The following is a 19,185-nucleotide window of genomic DNA, read 5'->3' as shown; positions in this document are numbered from 1 at the left end:
TGCTTCTGGCTTGCAGCCTGCTGCCTTCTCACCAGGAGCTCCGAGGGCAGAGAAAGAAAGGGCCCGAGTCTCTTTCTTTTCCTGCCAGGGCACTAATCCTACCACGGGGGCTTTGTGCATGACCTTATCTAAACCTGATCACCTCCCAAAGGCCCGAACATGGAATACCATTCCATGAGGGGATTAGGGCTTCAGCATATGAATGTGGGGGGGCCACGGACCCACAGTCTGTAACAGGGTCACTCAGGGGTACTCAGTGGGCAGCTGGCCTGGCCTGGCAGAGCCCGATGGCTTTGCTCGAGTGCTTGCTGGCTCGGCAGGATGGTGGGGTGGCGGGAAGGCTGGGCTCTGCTGGGCTTCTCTCCATGTGGTCTTAGGGTCTCCATGTTGTCCATGTGGACTCCCCATTAAGGCAGCTTGATGTCTTTACACGGCGGCTCAGGGCTCAAGAGGGCAAGAAGTAGAAGCTGTGGTCTCTTCATGGCTTCTGTCTACAGAGTTCCCTTGCTTGAAGCAGTCTCAAGTCTGCCCGCGTCCAAGATGAGGAGACATAGATGCGTCTGTTGATGAGAGAAGCGTCTAAGAAGTGTGAGCCTCTCTAATTCAGTCGCTGTCCCCTGGGGTCCTGGAGTACGATCCTGCTTCTAAAGCACCTGTCATGGTGGTTGGCACAGAGTAGGTTCCCAGCAAGCAGAAGTTGCCGTTCCGAATGTTTTTCTCACCAGGATTATTCGTGCCGCTCCTATCACACCCCACCCCATCCCTGCCTGCCCTGCAGATGGGGGCCCGAGTGAGACTGGCTTAAACTGTGAGCCTTTTCAATAACGCACCCAGCCTCACTTGGCAGCTCCCGGTGAACCGCCCCTCCCTCTCTCCTTGCCACCCCCCGGAGGCTCAGGCCTGCCTTCCTCCCACAGGTGTGGTGGACCTTAGCTTCGAGGCCGAGAGTCCTCCGGCGCCCCCAGCCGAGCTCCTGGAGAGACTGCCCAGTTGTGACTGGCTTCTTCAAGGAGGCGGTAAGTCTGTGAGGTCTTGGTTCCTGCAGCCTCTTCCTGGGGCTCCTGCTGGTTGGGGAGATGTCTCTGGACCAGGCCAGTGCTGGGATGGCTCGCCTCTCCTCTGGGGAGCCCTGGGAAGCCTCTTGTCACCATTGGGGGCGGGAATGGGAGGACATGAGGCATCAGCCCTGTGTCCGCGAACATTCCATGACCATATCCCTGTCGAAGACTGGAATCATCCTGGTTTGAGAACCATTCTTCTTGCGTTAGCTGCATTAGCATGTGGGGCTCTTTCCCTTTGTCTCATTCAGCCTCACGTTCAGCCAGTCTTTCCTTCTTTCGCCCCACAAACACCTGTGCCTTTGAGCTAGGCTGTTGAGCCCCTGACCCCTCCCCTCTCCCCCAGGACAGCAGATATTCTTCCCACCTTTGGAGGCTCCCGGGAGACCCCTGGAACAAAGGTGCTGGTCCTCATTCATGGAACACAGGTGAGCTGGTGCCATCACATAGGATGTCACCCTTGCCCGCCCCCCCCCAAGAACCTTCCTTGGGGATTTTAGGGTCCACAGATCTCAACCCTGCCAGGGCCTCAGGATCCCAGACCTGCTAGATCAGATTCTCCAGGGACAGAGGCCAGGAATGTGTATTTTACCAAGCTCCCCAGGCTGTTTGGCTACCAAACTGGGGTTGAGAACCGGAGTGTGGACCAGGGGTTGTAAACTGTAGCCCCCGGCTCTAATCCAACCCACTGCCTATTTTTGTAAATCAAGTTTTATCAGAACAGAGAACCACAGAGAGCGTGGCTCTCTGTTCTCACTTGTTCGCTTACTATCTGCGACTGTTTTTGTACTACACCAGCAGAAGGGGGTGAGTGAGGCAGAGACTGCACAGCCCTTGAAACTGAAAATATTTACTCTCTAGTCCTTCACCGAAGAAGTCTGTTGACCCCTGGGCCCAGGACTCTGGGCAGAGCGCCAGCTTTGTGCAGAGAGAAGGTGGAGCCCCGCTTTCTGGGTCCCGCCTCTTGGCTGGGTGGCTCTGTCCTGCCTCCAAGGAGTCTCCGGTGCTCCTGGCCCCACTGCTGCCCGGAGCGCCTCCCCTTCTCCTCCCTGGCCGCCCACCTTCCCTGCCCAGGGCAGACCCCGCTTCCTCAGTGGAGCCCTCTGGGCCACTCTGGGCCCCACACCTCCTGCATGCACGCAGGCCCCCCGATGCCCCAGGCACAGGGTGCTGGAGACATCCCTGTGCATGAGAGGGGCATACTGTTTGGAGTCCGGCTGCTGTGGAGAAGGAAATGAAGATGGGAGGGAGGGGAAGGAGGAGAGGACTCCCGCTTCCCGTAGGTGTTGGCAGGAGAGGGCGTGGCTAGGAGGGGACATGGCAGCTGGGCCTCAGGGCAGGCTTTCCTAGGAGGACGGGGAGGCCTCCAGAGAGAGCGCCAAGGAGGCGGCCATTGGTTGTGCGCCCCTCACAGCCACAGCCGCTGCAGCCCAGCAAGCTCACGGTGCTCTTTGTGGGCACCGCAGTCAGATAGCTCCCGGCCGGGGTCTTCCTGTGAACCCTGCTCACAGCTCCTCTGGCTGAGGTCAAGGTCTCCAAGGGCAGGCACGGGGTCTAGCCTAACTTTGCGTCCTTCTAGCTGTGTGACATCTTCTACAGACTTCAGTTTTCCTCATCTGTAAAATGGCCTAATTCATGTTTAAATGTGTGTGTGTGCGTGTGTATGTGTGTGTGTGTGTGTGTGTGTGTGTGTGTGTGTGTGTTTGAGTTCTGAGATTCTTTCAGCCCTTCTCATGAGCCTTGCACTTTAGCTAAAGAAGTTTTGCTGTCCTCTAGAAGGAACTGTGTTTCTGCTGTGGGCGTCTGTTCACACAGCTCCCTGCACCAGAGACACCCCCCCCAGCCAGATGGAGGCCTGAGTGCTTTCCCATCATGGGGGGCCACAGCCAGGCCCTTCCCTTTCTCCCGACCTCAGTTTCCATCTGTGTCAAGAGCGGGCTGGCTGGCCCGGCGGAGCCTGGAGGCCCTTTCCAGAGACCCTGCTTCTGTGCTCTGTCCCCAGCAGAGTCCCCATGGTGACAGAAGAAGTGGCTCGGGAAGCCCTCCTCAGCTTTGTGAGCTCCAAATGCTGCTATGGCCGCGCAGCTGCCGGTGACCTCGTCATCCAGGAGCTCAAGCAGCAGACTCTCTGCAGGGTAAGGGGGCCTGGGCCTGGCGGGCACCCCGGGGTGCCTCAGGCATTAGGTCCTGGGTGGGGGGTGGCTTGTGTGATGTCAAATGGGAGAAAGGAGTCCTGGGGGGGGCGGCGCATATGAAGAGGGGTGACCCTGAAGCCCTTTGTGCTGCTTCTCTGGTCTGTGGTCCACTGAAAAGCTCGAACGTGCTGGGCATCATGGGAAGCACATCACATGTACGTCATATGAAGTCCTCAGTGGCTACCCTACACAGTAGATATGATGGTCACCTGTTCAAGCGGGAGGAACTGGAAGTTTAGAGAGGCGAAGTTACTTGCCCCAAATGTACAGCTAGAAGCGACAGAGCTAGGACTCTAACTCAGGTTTGCTGGCACCAAAGTCCACATCCCTAAACACACGACTAACCTGCTTCCAGGAGGGGTGGGCTGAGAAAGCTCCATCTACCCGCCTTGTTCCCCAAGTCACATCTGTGCCAAGAAATCATTAATTCATTACCCTTGGGCCTGAAGCTCCGGGGAAATCTGGTACTGAGGCCACAACAGGTGCCTATGTCACTGTCTTCGTTGACTGGGCCACGGGACAGATTTTAAGTCCATACTTTCTAGTGTCACTGGCACAGCCATCCTCTGGTGAGCGTACAGTCCCACCAAAACCGCACAAGCCTCACAGGGAGTGGTTAGGACAGGAGGCTGGGGGAAGAAGTACCTGTGTAGCCGTGTGAACTTGGGCAAGTCAACCAACCTCTCTGAGCCTCTGTTTCCTCCAGTGTCAAAGGAGGAGCCAGCTGGTGTCCAAGACCCCTTCCTATTTTGTGATTTTTGTGGATGGGCTCAAGAAGGAGGCTCTTGACATCAGGCACACAAATCCCTCTGAAGAGGACGTTTGGAGAAGCAGACTCCATCGGTCTCCATCTATCAAAGGGCAATTTTGCTGCTCCACAGCTCGCCTTGTAGAGCATTCTGGGTATAAAGAAATGGGGGGCTGAAACCACCCCAGTTGTGAGCCTGTCAGGAGAAATTTCCTGGGGCTGACTGATCTCCCCACAGACGTCTGGGGGTATCTGGAGCAGAAATCGTTGTTGCCGGCTTGTCCTCAGCAGCCTATGGTGCTGGGAGTGGGGCCTTTCGATTTCCCCTCCGAGGCTCAGCAGGTGGGAAGCTTCTTCGTTTTGTATAATGCTGTCTTCCTAAAGGGCATGAGTGTGAACATGCTGGGCTTTTTTCCCTCTGTAGTATCGACTAGAGACTTTTACCGAATCCAGAATAAGCGAATGGACATTTCAACCCTTTACTAGTAAGTGAAATCAGTTTAATTGGGAGCAAATCTGATAGGGGCTGGTGGAAAATATCAGGACACATCTTAGCCACTAACCCTGGATAAGATGCGCTTCTGCTTGCAGCCTCAGTTTCCCCATCCCCTGTAAAAAGAGAGGGTGAGCTTTCATCTTGGACTTTCCAGAGCTGATCTCAGCAAATCCTTCCTGTCTGGGAAGTGGTTTGCAGAAAGACCTAAAAAAATCTAGTGTTTGCCTTTGGTCACAGACAAAGGCAGCGTGTGTGCCTGGGCATCCGCCTGCCCTTGAGGCCACCTCCAGTGCCTCCCAGGGTCCCTGTTCACTGTGCCATCCCGCCTGCTGCTGAACCCTGCTTGGAGGCTGAGGGTTCTCCCTGGGGAGCCCTATGCCCTTCCTTCTCTGATGACCACTCTGGTTCATCCTTCAAGACTCAGCTCCTGTGTCACCTCTTTCATGAAGCCTTTCAGGATTTCTTCACCTGCTGACACTTTCCCCAATAGAAGGAGCCAGTCTTCTGAGTTTTCAGAGCCTTTATGCCACTCTGGTCCAACGCTCTCTGCATACCCTATGACCTCGTAGGGTGGTTGCCCCTGTCCTATCTCCTTGAACGGAGGAGCGGGGAGGAGAAAGGAGGAGGTGGGGATGGTCACGATGGTGACGGTAGTTATTGTTATTCATGCCTCTCAGGGGCCAGCCTGGTGCTAAGCATTTCTATGCCTTCTATTTAATTTTCACTACCATCCTATCTGGTGGGTTCCCTATATTTATCTCATTTCGGAGAGAAGAGAGTTGAAGGTCGGAGAGGTAGAGTAGCTTGCCTGGAGTTACACAGCTAGGAAGTGGAAGAATCAGGAGTCAAACCAGGTCTGTTCAACTCCAACACATGGTTAAGTCCAACACTTAACCATGGACTCCGAGGGGCTCCTTGTCTACCTGTCCCGTAGCCCAGGATCTTGCCTAATGCCTGGCGTCAAGTGAAGGCTCCGTACTCTTTGGTAAATAAATGAAAGCTTGTCCTTGCAGCTGTTCACTGGCCTTACAATGATCCCTTTCTATATTAGACCAGTCAGTGGATGGGCCACAAAGAGGGACCTCCCCCAGGCTTTGGGACATCAAGGTCCAGGTCCCCCCGATGTTTCAGGAAGATACGAAGAAGTTTCAAGTCCCTCACTCATCACTGGTCAAGGTAACGTGATTGTTGGCATCTTTGCCCTTCTCTCTGAGCTGCTTTCCCAGGCACTGTATATTTCCTCAAACTTTATCTTTTTAGAAAGGAAACCCAGAACGCAGACCGGTGGTTCATTCCTTGGCTATCAGCAAGGCGAACTCTAAGGAAACCCAGGGTGTGGAATATAGACCCATACAAAATTCCATGCAAATTAGGGAGTAGTCACGTAGCGAAAGGATGATTCCATTTATCAAACTGTCACCAGCTTTAAACAGTGAGTGTTCACATTCCTAGACCATCTGAGTGTTTTTAATTTATTTTTGTTTTTTATTTTTGCCTGACAGTAAACAGCTGAAGTGATGAATGAAACAGATATAAAATACAGCTTAAACATTATTTGGATTTTCAGCAAAGTCAGTAAAGGGACAGAATTTGACTTCTGTCCCATTTTTTTTGGAAATATAATCATGACACGAGGCGAGGCTAACCTAATGTATTACAAAAGCACAGATGAGATATTTCCTATTATGTTCTCATTTTCACTTTTAGAACTTGATTCAAGCATGTAACTTTCCCCTCTGAGTTTTTGTAGCGTCGTATGATGATGAGGACTTTGAGAGGTCCAGAGAAGGTTCCATTCTTTTCTCAAGAGTGGAAAGGTTATTTTGATTCAGGGATTAGATTCCAGTAGCTAACTCTTTGCCCTTCACGGAAATGCTGTGCATTTTTTTTTTATGACTTCTATTCCCAAGGACCTCTTAGCTAGTCAATGGGCCAAGGACACCGGCCTTTGTGGTTTAGCCTGGGAGCATGAGTTAGGACATGGAGCTTGGAGAACAGACGGGGCTGGGGCCCCGAAGAGATGGTAATATGATTTCTTTGGTTTGGCATTCAAGGCCCTGTGGAATCCTAGGCAAGTGAGAATGGCCGTCTTCCCACACTGGGCCTGGGACTGGTGATGCCATGGGGTGGGTGTGGGGCTGGTGGAATCAGGAGGCGTTGGTGCTTGGGAAACTGGAGCCAAGGAGAGCTTTTCACTTCCAGGGATGCCACAAATGCCATGGGCGTGGGCGTTACAAATGCAGCGGCTGCCATGGGGCCGGCATGGTGAGTCCTGGGTGGCTGCTGTTGAGTTAATGATCGTGGGGGAGGAGGGCCCCTGCAGGGATGGAGGGCTGGGCTGGGGGCCCAGGGCTCCTCCACTAGCAGTGTGACCTGAGGCAAGTCATCCTCCCTTTCTGGGCCTCCATTTGCTCACCTGTAAAATGGGAAAGTTGGATTGGGCGTTCACTACTGGCCTTTGTTCACTTCGATGGTTTATGGTTCATGATTTTAATTCTTCTGTTTCCCATCTGTCTGCAAACATTTGTTGAGACTGAGTACTCGCTCAGTGCTGGGCCCCTGTAAGGGGACTCAGACCTGGGGGCCTTCCTATCGGGGACCCTCTGTCCTTGGGGAAGACCGACAGGTGACCAGCACATGTAGTATCCAGTGATGAGTCTGAGAAGGTGAAGTTCAGGGGACTTCGAGGGGCAGAATAGATGGGGGCCTTGGGTTAGTGCCCTAGGGCTGCTGTAATAAATTACCACAAACTGAGGGGCTTAAAACAAGCGATATTTATTCTCTTACATTTCTGGAGGCTGGAAGTCCAAAATCAAGGTGTGAGCAGGGTTGGCTCTTTCTGGAGGCCCTGAGCCACACTGCTAGCTTCTGGCAGTCCCCAGTCCTTGGTACACCACTCCGTCCTCTGCCTCTGTTGTCACATGGCCTTCTGCACGTGTGTCCTGGGTCTCCTCAGGCGTCCTTTTGAGGGCCCACCCTAGTGCAGCATGACCTCATCTTAACTAATGACACCTGCCAAGGCTCTTTCCAAATAAAGGCACATTCTGAGGTTCTCTGGTGGATGTAAATGGTGGTGGTGGTTGGGGACGGGGTAGACACTGTTCAGCCTAGTACAGGTCCTTAAGTGCACAGCCAGGCTCTGGAGCCATCAGCCTCCTCTTCAGAACCCTTCAGGGCTGCTGACCTCCCAGGAGGAAGGCCACGCTCGTCCCGTGTCCTCAGCTCTCCCCCTTCGCTCTGATCTTTTAGGCACACATTGACCACTTGCCTCTCTAGGCCACGCCTTCCTCCATCCTTCTCTCTGCCCACCTGCCCCTCCAGGCTTTGGACGCCCACCTTCCCCCTGCTGTGTACGTTCCTCCGCCTACTCATGTGCCACCTGTGGGGCCCTTCTGTTACCTCTGCCTTCACCCCGGCCATATGCCTCCTTCGGGCCTTCTTGGAGTCCCTCCCTGTGGTCTTTTGTGTTCCTCCCTCCACCCCTGCTCTCCTTCCTCCCCACCCTCCTCCCTCAGGCTTTTTCTGGAGTGTCTTCGGAGTCCACTCTGAGCCAACTGTGGGAGTGTAGCCTTGGGGCCTTTCCAAGACCGAGCTCCGCATCCCCAACTCAGCCAGCCTGCCCCTCTTCCCAGTCCCTTTGGCCATGACCATTTGGTCAGGGTGCAGTCTCAGGGGTTGTGGGGATCCAAGAGGAGCAGGGGAGGATGGTGTCTCAGGAGAAACACAGATGTGAGGATGTAGCATCTTTGAAGGCTACAGCTGGAGGGGCCCAAAGATACACAACATTCACCCCTCCCATCTTCCAGCTGAGGAAGCTGAGGCCCAGGGAGAGGAAGTGGCTTGTTCAAGGTCACCATGTTGGGATTTGAAGTGGGTCTCAGGATGCCCTTTGCCCCTCTTCCCTGGGAGGCCAGTGGGGGCTGAGCTTCTGGTGTGTCCGCAGGTGAGGTGCCCATCCTGCAGCGGAGCCAAGCGCAAAGCCAAGCAGTCCCGCAGGTGTCAGATGTGCTCGGGGTCTGGCCGGCGGAGGTATGAGCAGGTCTCCCCAGCACCGAGGTGAAGGGGTCTCACTTACCAGCTTTCTTGCTTTTCATCGTCTGCCCTTCTGGAGGGCAGTCAGGTGTCCTGTCTTATCACTCTTGTGCCCCAGAGCACTGTGCCTAGCAGGTGCTCAGGAAATATTTGTAGAATGGGTGAGCTTTCCTCCAGGCTTGCTATTTTGAGATGAGACTAGAACTCATCCAGCCATCTATGGGTCAGATGTAAGGAATGAGGCACTGTGGAGAGGAAGGGAGGAAGGAGGGGAGACTTCTTCCTGCTCACATGGTGGGGAAATGAACACAGAAAACCAGATCTGTAGGTGAGATCTGTAACTCTCTGGGGATCAGGACCTAGGCAAACCCTTATTTATAACTCATTGCAGGGCTTGAGTGGAGGAGTCAAGGAAGGTTGGTTGACTGACTAAACAATCAACGAAGTTCCATCTCTGTTCACAGGGCTTTGCAAATACTGGGTCATTGCATTTTGTAAATCATGTCCTTAATGTATTTATAAATCTTTAAAGGGAAACAGGAAACCATGAGGAGTGAGACTATTCAAAGTTGTGTTGGTTAATGATACTTTTGGTTCATTGAAGCCCCAGGCCATCCTTCTAAGAAGCCAGAGAGCAAAGCTTTGGCAGACCTGCCACCTGTGGTTGATAAAGAAGGTCTTTGATTTGGAAAGAAGCTCAGGTTTCTTTTGTTTACAAGTGAAAGAATCCAATTTCAAATGAGCTTAACAAAAAAAATTCTGCCCTTGTAACAGAACAGTCCAGGATTATATTTCTGGAATGGCTTCAGGTTCCCCTGGATCCAGGTGCTTAAACAATGTCACCAGGACTCTGTCTCCATCCCTCACCCTGCTTTCCTTTGTGTTGGCTTCATTCTCAGGCAAGCTGTCTCTTGTGGTGACAGAGGGGACAACCAACAGCTCCAAGCTTAGTAGCCTCAGTTGAAAAGGATATCCCTTTGCTGATAGTTTCACAAAAAGTTCGAGGGCAGATCTCATTGCACTCACCAGGGTCGTGTACTCATCTTTGTGCCAGCCCCTGTGGCCGGACAGATGGAATAAGCTGATGGGCCAAGCCCAGGTCCCAAGCTGGTCATAGAAGGGGTGGGGGCAAGCCCACAATCCAGGTGGTCAGAGTGGGAAAAGGGTGGTCTCCAAAGGGAAACTGGGGCATTGCCACCAGAAGCAGGAGGTCTAGACGGTGGGCAGGTGGAAGCAATTGAGGCTCACCTTAGTCCACCTCTATGAGGAAGGATTTGGGGTGAGCCCTCGAGGAGCTGCCAGCCCCCCCCCCCCGCCGACTACCCACATGGTACTGACCATGTGCCCCTCTCAGGTGCAGCACGTGCTCAGGGAGGGGCAACAAGACCTGTGCCACCTGCAAGGGGGAGAAGAAACTGTTGCACTTCATCCAGCTGGTCATCGTGTGGTATGTGGCAGTGTCTCAACGCTGTGGCCCAGTGGGGGTGGCTGGGGGATGTGGCCTGGACTGGTTTCTACAGAGAAGCTCCACTTGGCTGGGGCTTTCACAGTGCAGGGACCTGTGCTGGAAGAAAAGGGCTTCAGGCGCCTTGGGGAGGGGAGAGGCCCCTGGGTCTGAAATCCCCGTGTCAGGGGAGGCCCCCAGGCATTGCGGGGTTCTCCTGTGGGGCACCGCACGAAGCACTTCACAGGTGAGGACCGAATGAGGTAATAGAACAGAGCTGTCGGTACTTTACCGGTTTCCCATGGTACAGATGAGGATGCTAAGGAGCTTGCCCGAGGTCCCAGCGGTAGGAATGCAAGCCCTCCAGCCTGGGTTCTTCACCCCACGCACCGGGTACTCCGTTCCTCACCCTCTCCACTTCCAGGAAAAACAGCCTGTTTGAGTTCATGTCTGAGCACCGACTGAATTGCCCTGGGGAGCTCCTTGCTAAAGCCAAAGGAGAAAGCCTCTTTAAGGATGAAAGCACCATGGTAAGGAGGGCTTCCAAGGCCATCACAAGGGAACCTGGGTTCTCCCCCCGCCCCTTGAGGGCTGCTTCTCATGGAAAGACAGGCTGGGCAGGAACAGTGCTGCTGAGCAGGGGAGAACCTGCTGGGACCAAGGGGGGCCAGTTCTCTCTCGAATTCCACATGCTCGACCCCTCCCTTCCTCCCTCCACACCCTGACACAAACCTTGAGACCCTCCTCTCATACTAGGCACTGTTGTAGGCCTGGGGATACCGTAAAACAAAACCCTTGCCCTCATAGATCTCATAGTCTGGTGAGGGAGAAGGTAATAATATTTCACCCCAATGTCAGATGGTGGTAAGGGTCACGGAAAACATGCAAGCAGGGAAAGAGACAGGAATGGGTGTGGGTTCAGCTGGGGGCTGGGAAGTGACACCAGGCAAAGACCCGAATAGTGCAGTGGGGGAGTGGACCCTGTGGGCTCTGGAGCCAAGGTGTCCAGCAGAGGGAGCTGCAGAGGGAGGCCTTGAGGAACAGCAGAGGGCAGTGGGACAGGAGGGATGTGAGTTGTGCAGAGCAAGGAGCTAAGACATGAGACGTGCCAGTGGTTCTTGGCCCTTGGCCTGCTTTTGTAAATAAAGTTTTATTGGAACACAGCCATGCCTGTTTGTTTACATATTGTCTGTGGCTGTTTTTCTGCTGCAAGGGCAGAGTCAAGTAGTTGAGACAGAGACCCTATGGCCTACAGAGCCTAAAATAGTTATTGTGTGGCCCTTTATAGAGGAGATTTGCCAACCTCTGCTGTAGGCCTTGGCAGGGAACTTGGCCAAGAAGCCTTGGACGTCTGAAAGGGCCTGTTTTCTCTAAGAGGGTCAGGTACTCGGCCTCCTTTTTCTTTTCTCTCTCTCTCTCTCTCTCTCTCTCTTTTTTTTACAGTAAGTAGCCTTTTCAGATTGGCTTTCTTTCACTTTATAGTATGTATTTTTAAAAATTGAGGCATAATAACATACATTATTTCCAGCTGTACAGCACAGTGATTCAATATTTGTATGTGTTGTGAAATGATCACCACGATGTCTAGTTAACATCCCTCGCCATACACTTACAATTTTTATTTTCTCATGATGAGAACTTTTAGGATCTAGACTCTGAGCAGCTTTCAAATATACAACACGGTACTATTAACTGCAGTCACCACGTATATCAATCACATCCCTAGGACTTACTTATTTTATAACTATGTTTGTACCTTTTTACCCCCTTCTCCCATTTCATACCCTACAACCACCAATCTCTTTCTGAATCTATGAGTTTGTTTATTTTTTAGATCCCACGTGTAAGTGAGATCATACAGTATTTGTCTTTCTCTGATTTATCTGCTTTAGCATACTGGCCTCAGTGTCCATCCATGTTGTCAAAACTGGCAAGGTTTCCTGCTTTTTTATGTCGGAATAATAATCCTCAGCTTCCTTTCTTTGCCCCAGTCAGTCTGGCTCAGCTGGGGCATCGCCCCTTAGGAAGCCCCACCCCCCACCCGAGTCAGACAGCAGCAGAGGGGTGCTGGGTGAGAGAGTGGGCTGCAGGTGAAGGAGTGCTCAGTCCACAGCCCCCCTTTCTTGGTGCGTAATCAAAGGAGGTTAAACAATCCCCAACCACTCGGGCCCTCCCCTGTCTGGGCTCATTTTCCCGCCCCTGTGAATCAGAGCTGCAAGGCTCCAGGTGCTGACAGCCTCAGGCCAGCGAGGTGGGCTGCATCTCTCCTGCAGGTGTACCCCATTGTGGATTTCCCACTGCGGGAGATCTCTCTGGCCTCCCAGAGGGGCATTGCCGAGCACAGCGCTGCCCTGGCCTCCCGGGCCCGAGTCCTGCAGCAGGTGAGTGGGGTGGGGACTGGGGGCTGTTGGGAGGCTTCTGGGGTGGGACTAGGGCTCGGAGGGTGCTGGCCCTCTGGTCACATGAAGGAATGTCTGTTCCCTTTGCTGGAGGGCCCCCTCCAGAGAAGGGAGGGAAGGCACCAGCTAGGGGAATGGTGGAGGAAAGGAGCCCTGGCTTAGGAAGGGGGGTGGGGTGGGGGGGGAGTACTAGAGACTGACCAGAGGCCCATGTGTCCAGAGAGCAGAGAGCAGAGCAGTGTGGGGCCTCAGGGGCAGGCAGGACCACTGGACGTAGAGATTAAGATGAGAGCAACGGGAAGCTATTTATTGTAGGGTTTCAAGCAGGACTGCGGCTCAGCGTGATTTTGACTCTAACCCCGTGGGTTAGAATCTTCAGAGAGGGAGAGGGAAAGTTCAAGACTCGGGGTCATAGGCAAGTCTGGAACCCAGAGTCCTGCCCCTCAGGAGCACTTTCTGTCGTGGGCAGGGATGGCTTCAGGCCTAGCTGCTTTGGTGCTGTGTTGGGATGGCCACTAGGTGGCGGTGGTGCCCGTTGCAGCTTTGAGTGGTCATGGCAGCAGGTGGCGGGGGGGGGGGGGGGTGCCGGGGGGAGCTGGGGGTTTGGCCAGGGAATGGCCAGCGCCGGAGCTCCTGAGTCTTATAGACTGGGCTTAATTCCTGGTTTTCCTGTGTCTCAATGTGGTCCTGGGCCAGCTACTTCCTCCTCCCTGAAGTCCGATTTCTCACCAGTGTTTGTACCACCTTGGGTTTTGGTAGAGAGGCAGTACTTTAAATGCCTGGAACCTGGTTTTCAAAATGTCCCTTTTCCCTCTGGTCCCTTTGCAATAAGTATTTCGCCTTCTCTTCTGCACGCCTCCCCTGTCTGCAGGGGAGAGAAGGATGCACTTAATTAAAAAGTAATGATGACCATCTTGGAGCAGCAATGGGCCTCAGAAATCACGGATTTGGGGCACTGCAAACTCAAAGGCCTGCCACCAACGGGGTGGTAACATGGGTGGGAGAGCCGCCTTATCCAAAGGGGTGGGCCACCACTCATCTTTGTGTAGGCGAAAGGGCAGCGGTTTCAGACCTTCTGAGACTCCAGATTTTTATATGGAACCTTCCAATTTTTCAATATTGAGAACAAAAATTTGAAAACACTAGGAATACTACATGGGCTGACGGGTTGGCTCCAGCCTGTGGGCTGTCGTTGGCTACCCCTGCCTAGCCCCAACCCATGACGTTTCCAGTAAATCAGAGGAAGCTCGGGGAGTGGAAGTAATTTACCTAAAATCACACAGCTGCTTAGTGGAAGAGCCCAGGAGCAGAACCCACTTCCTAGCTCCAAGCCAAATGTTGCTACTCACTGTGTTCAAGATACACACACCACTCCTTGAAAGCCAGTGCAGGTTTACCGGGGTCTCCGCTGAGGGGGATCTGGGGCCAGACACACCGCAGGGACAGTTCCCGTCCCAAGTTGGCACCCGCTTGTCAGCTCTGGCACATGCTTGTGGCTCCAAGCCACGCTCTTCCTTCTTAGGGCCTCAGTGTCCTCATCTGTAGAATAAGCTGGGTTGGACGGTGCCTTAGGTTGGGGTCTGCAGAAGCAGCTTCGAGACGAGAGCTTGTGTGCAGGACATTTATGAAGAAAGGGCTCCCAGGAGAAACCTGTCAAGGAGGTGCGGGGCAGAGCCAGAGAGGCAGGGGTCACAGAAGGGCGCAGTGTGGTAAGGATCGGGTCACTGCCCCATCCCACAGGAGCTCTGAGCACCAGTTACACCTCAGCAACGGTGTGCCTGGGCTGAGGAGGCTGGCCTCGTGTTGTTTGGTTGTGCTCTCTGTGTGCGAGGGGCGTTCTGTATCTCAAGGACAGTACCCTGCAGAAGAACGATGGGCTGTGAGTAGCAGAGAAGAAGCAGATGTGCAGGAATGTGAGTGAGACAAGAACAGTGTCCACGGAAGCCCCCAGAGCATCATCCCTGTGGGACTTTGCTCTTGCCTCACTAGTATTAATGGTGTGGGTCACACAAAGAGCCCCCAACATTGGGGTATTGACTCCGGGAATGGGAAGAAGATAAGGGCCTGATTTTAGCAGCTTGCAGACACTTGCAGTTATTCTGGGATTCTTTTACTTCTGAGACCATCTGATTTTGAGCCCTTGATTTGGCAGCTGGGGCAACTGAGCCTGAATAGGGGAAGTGAGCTGCCTGAGACCACACGGTGTGTCTGTGACAGGCCTGGATCTTCGGGGCCTCTCCCCTACAGGACAGTCCTGTCTTGGGCAACACAAACACCCTGTGAACCAGTCCCGGAGCGGGGAAGGGTAAACAAGGGGCAGGTGGGCGGATTTTGTTAAAAGAGAGTGCCATGGGAGAAAAGGGCTCTTCTATGAATCTTTTTGGTCCTGCATTTGTAGACAAAGATGCATGCTGATATTTTGCTCAGGATTGAGAAGTTAGCGAGTTGAGTCAGCCTGAGCACACACCTGTCATGACACCATGCCCCCCCCCCCCCGCAACCCCCGTTGCTCTTAGACCTGGAAACTGCTCATCCTGGAGGGTGACCAAGGTGTGCCAACAGATCCGTGGCTGATTACAAGGCAGCCACTTGATGGCAGCTGATGTCCTAACCAGTCTGTAGCCTTTTGAATCAGAAGCAAATGGAGGCTGGAGGGGGTGGTATTGTTGTCCCTTTTGATCCTGGTAGAAAAGGTCGGAAAGAATCCTGCTGCCCAGGCACTCAGAGCAGTCATGTGGGCTCCCATCTTTTCTTGTCTCTTGGTGTCCATTTTGTGTCCTCCATAACAAAATATCAAAGAGGGGTCTTCTGCCTTTGATTTCCAAAATTATCACTTAGACACCACTTTCTGGCATACAGGAAGTCCCCGGATCTCATTTGGTGATCTCAGCAACTCTGTGGTATAGAAGCTTTTATCCCCGTTTCCTAGAACAAGCAAGTGCAAAATCATGCAGGGACCTTCGTGGAAGAGGTACTTCTTGACTCTGAATCCCCTCTTCCTGCCACAATATCACACTGCCCTTCAGCTGCCCCTCCCGTGCAGTGGGGAGCCTGCTTCTCAAAATCCCCTGCCCGGCTTGTTTCCCTTTCCCCGGTGGCCTCTGGACCATCACCTACTGCAAGAGGACTTGGAACTGTTCCCAAGGAATGGAACTTCCTGAAGTTAGACCCTCAGAGGGTCTAATCCTGGGCTGTCTACACCATCTCCCTTTGGGCTTGGGGACCCCATAGATGTAAGTCTGGGACAAAGAAGCATCTTGTGCAGAAGAACTTTGGGGTTTTGATGCAGACCCTGGACCACGGGACGTGCCCAAGGAAGCTCAGCTTCAGCGATGGGGAGTAGCTTTCCTACGTCAGCTGTATGTAGCTGTCCCTAACACAGCAGCACCCGAGGCTGAGGGAGGTGTGTGTTTCAGTAGGATGCCAGTGTTCTCCTCCCAAGGTGGTCTGCCGCATTCCAGTCAGGGTCCCACAGTTTGGGAAGGTTGTAGAGTAACTGCTCAGAGAAGGGGTCGGAGCACGAGGGGCTTTAGGACCCCTCTGCTGGGGGCAGTGAGTGCCCCAGGCTCTTAGGTACGGGGTGGTGCTGGGAGGAGATTTGAGCATTAAACACACAGGGCTTGACCTGGATGGTCTTCCAAACCTGAAATTCCATGAGCCCACGGGCCTCAGTTTCTCCATTTCTAAAAGAGAGCGAGGGTTTGAGAAAGACCTCTCTCCAAGGAAGGTCAATGCAAGACCATGGTGAGGGAGGGAGAGTCCTGAGAAAAGAAAAACCTGAAGCGGACCACCAGATTTTGGAATTTCTTTGGTGTCATTGTTTTACCTTAAAATTTAATTCAAATTGTATAATCGACTCCCTAATATCTCCATGGCTGTATTAATATAGAAATGCTTAAAATGGCTTTATCTTCCACCTTTCTCTGCCCTTCCTCCCCATCTAAAAAGTAATGCTTCTGAAAGATGTCCCATTTGGCTGGTAGCCTACCATACATCCTGGGACGCCCCTGGGGATGACTGTGCCCCCACTTTGTGAAACATATCATCAGATGGTGGCCAAAGCTGAGAAGTCCATTTGGACCAGAGCTTAGTGTGTGTGAAGGAGTGTAGTAGGAGACACACCTAGGAAGGCACATGGGAGCCATAATGCCAACTCCAGAGCGTGAACTTCATCTCCTAGGAAGTAAGGAGCTACTGAAGGTTCTTGAGCAGGCAAGTGACGTGAATAGAACACTGAAGTTTTTCTTGGCCAATTGTTTCCCTAGCGCCAGACCATCGAGCTGATCCCCCTCACAGAAGTGCATTACTGGTACCAAGGACAGACTTATGTCTACTATATCTATGGCACGGACCACAGAGTGTATGTGGTCGATTACCCCGAGCGGTACTGCTGTGGTTGTACCATCATCTGACGCGGCCCAGCCATCTCCGGAGCCAGGAGGACAAATGAGGTCCCAGAGTTTACTCGTCAATGGCTACATTGGACAATCCTATACAAACCCCGGTGTGTCCTTCTAGACAATCCAGCTTATCATCTGTCAAGCCACAGGTCTTTCCAGAGTTCCTCTGGTGGGATCTGTCATGTGTTTAACCTATGAGAGTTCAGCTACACCCATTTTTTTGGAACAAATAATTTAAGCGGGTGGGGCCATGCCTCTGGTCTCCAAGCTAACGTCTTGCCCCGATGGAGCTTGTGGTTAGATTTTGCCTCTCCCTTGGCTTGTCTCTGTTCTGCTGTGCTGCTGCTAGTGTGAGCCATTTGCTAAGCTGAGCAAATGGCTCAGATGTGTAGAGCTATCCTACAAACTGGCTGCCTCTTAATGTGCACCACACAGTGCTCTTAGGCATCGAGAACAAAATTTACCCCCTATTCTGTGGGCTAGGAATTCAGATGCAGACACAGTGGAGGTAGTTTATCTCTGCTCTGTGATGTCTGGGGTCTCACCTGGGAGATGTGAAGGCTGGGGTGGCTCAAGAGCAGGGGGCTCAGATCATCGGAAGGCTGGTTCACCCAGAGGTCTGACCGTGGATGGTGGCTGTCAGCTGGGACACCTGCAGGCCACTTCTCCATGCGGCCTGGGCTTCCTCACCATGTGGCACCTCTCGGGGTAAGCAGCCGTCATGCACACCCCAATTGAAGAAATAGAGATCTGTTTCCAAGCTGGAGAACAAAGCTGCCGTGTTGGATAAACTGCAGGTCTATGCGCTGGTCTCTAACACGGTGCATGTGCAGGGGTAGGTTTTGGAGAGTGACTCTGGAGATATGTAGATTCTTACATCACCTGCCGACCTTAGAACCTGCTCATTAGTAGAACCTGAACTGGGTGTCCTGTGCACCCAGTCATGTGCATGAACTCCCACTTTGTGCAGCAAGGCTGGGTGGGTGCAGGGGATGCTCTGTCGACTGAATGCCCAGTCTGCTTTGGGGGCCAGCTGGGCCACTGTGCACCTGGTTGGGGGTAACCAGAGGCCCCTGTCATCTTATTCCAACTGCACCCCACCTGGAAGGGGATTGCTACACACTGAGAGGGCCAGGCTATGCCCCCTTGTTCCCCAAGCTCTTGCTGGCCTGCAGCCCCTGTCCCCCTTGGTTTGGGAGGATGTGGACATAACAGGCCTTGCTGAGGGAAGCTTGGGAAGTCTGAGGCCACCCTCCAGGGCATTGTTGACAAATGATATGCAAATGAGCACTTGCACCCTCACCTGCTACACCCCTGCCCCAGGATTCCCCATATCCCATTCGGTTGCTGCTGTACCCCTGAGTCTGGCCAAATTACTGGTGGGGTCTTGCTTACAAGAGCATCAGCATTTGGAGGGGTGTCCCGCTCCCTTGGGGCTGCATGGAAGACAAGGGAAATTGAGAAGCAAAGGGATGTGAACCAGGAGGCTGAGTCACCCGGTCCTGGCCAACCTTCCAGGCTCAGACTTTGCCTCCCACGCCGGCTGACCCTAGCCAATGCCACACGCTCCGCATGTGGGGGAGGCTGAGGGCGGGATGAGGTTCGTCCTTGCCTTGCCTGGCTCTCTGGCGCCTGGGGACGGAGCCTGGTGGTGGCAGGGGAGACAGAGAGAGAATACTAAGAGACTCCCTTCCTCCGCTTCCTCCTGGAGCTCTGCAGTGCTCAAGTCTGGGAGGCCAGCACTTCCGACCCTGGTGTCTCTACAGCCCACCTCTGTGGGGCTCACCCGGGATGCTGCTGCCCCCTGGGGGCAGGCAGGGTTTTGGGTTGTTGCAGTGACTGGAAGTGACACTCCTGGCATTTGGTGGACATAGAACAGGAAAGCTAGCTGGCTACCACTCTGCACAGTGAAGCCTGTTTCACGTCTTCCACGACTTGCAGATCCGCCGCTGACCTTCACCGAGAACTTCATTACCAGAACCTCAGCGGGGACTGCTGACTGCAGTGCTCACCCTCACTTACCGGTCAGCTCTGCTCTTTGATTTTCCCGTATGGTTAGGAATTGCTCAGGTCCTCTCACTTCCTGAAGTCCAAACTCGTAACTCCCTGACGACTTCGTTACAGCCCCTCACGCCGTCCTGCCTGAGCATCACAACCGGAAATACGTGCAGTAAAATGTTACTTTCTTCTCATTTCTCTGTTCTCTTTCCGTTTGGGCATTAAACTGCTTTTGTGTTTGTTTGTTGTTTTTTAAAAACATGGTATGTAAGTGGACTATACCCGAGTGTCATTTTGGGATTAAAAAAAAAAAAAAAAGGAACCTCAAGTACGGTAAGGTTGTGGCTTGGTGACCTGTACTTGCTCTTGATGTGTGAACACAGAAAATCCAGCGGGAATAAAGTGGGGCCAAAGG

The 19,185-nt window shown here is 53.2% G+C and overlaps 1 protein-coding gene across 3 annotated transcripts in view; it reads left to right on the top strand.

Annotated features, from left to right (window-relative positions):
* Nucleotides 1-18,981, top strand: part of SSUH2 (ssu-2 homolog) — a 28,054-nt gene extending 9,073 nt beyond the window's left edge. The window contains exons 2-12 of one of the 3 annotated variants that reach the window (XM_035725782.1): nucleotides 918-1,016; nucleotides 1,405-1,486; nucleotides 3,064-3,193; nucleotides 4,426-4,486; nucleotides 5,549-5,673; nucleotides 6,700-6,762; nucleotides 8,441-8,526; nucleotides 9,884-9,976; nucleotides 10,398-10,503; nucleotides 12,247-12,354; nucleotides 16,638-18,981. In XM_035725782.1, coding sequence (XP_035581675.1) covers nucleotides 918-1,016; nucleotides 1,405-1,486; nucleotides 3,064-3,193; nucleotides 4,426-4,486; nucleotides 5,549-5,673; nucleotides 6,700-6,762; nucleotides 8,441-8,526; nucleotides 9,884-9,976; nucleotides 10,398-10,503; nucleotides 12,247-12,354; nucleotides 16,638-16,784 — 1,100 coding nt within the window. In that variant the 3' untranslated portion in view covers nucleotides 16,785-18,981. Of the gene's footprint in view, nucleotides 1-917; nucleotides 1,017-1,404; nucleotides 1,487-2,314; nucleotides 2,338-3,060; nucleotides 3,194-4,425; nucleotides 4,487-5,548; nucleotides 5,674-6,699; nucleotides 6,763-8,440; nucleotides 8,527-9,883; nucleotides 9,977-10,397; nucleotides 10,504-12,246; nucleotides 12,355-16,637 lie in introns of those variants that run through there. The other 2 variants (XM_027582174.2, XM_027582175.2) reach the window with 2 other exon arrangements.
* The last annotated feature ends 204 nt before the right edge of the window (nucleotides 18,982-19,185 follow it).

This window comes from Zalophus californianus, chromosome 1 (assembly GCF_009762305.2).
Source record: "Zalophus californianus isolate mZalCal1 chromosome 1, mZalCal1.pri.v2, whole genome shotgun sequence".
Lineage (NCBI taxonomy): Eukaryota > Metazoa > Chordata > Mammalia > Carnivora > Otariidae > Zalophus > Zalophus californianus.
This window is presented reverse-complemented; position numbering and strand designations above follow the sequence as displayed.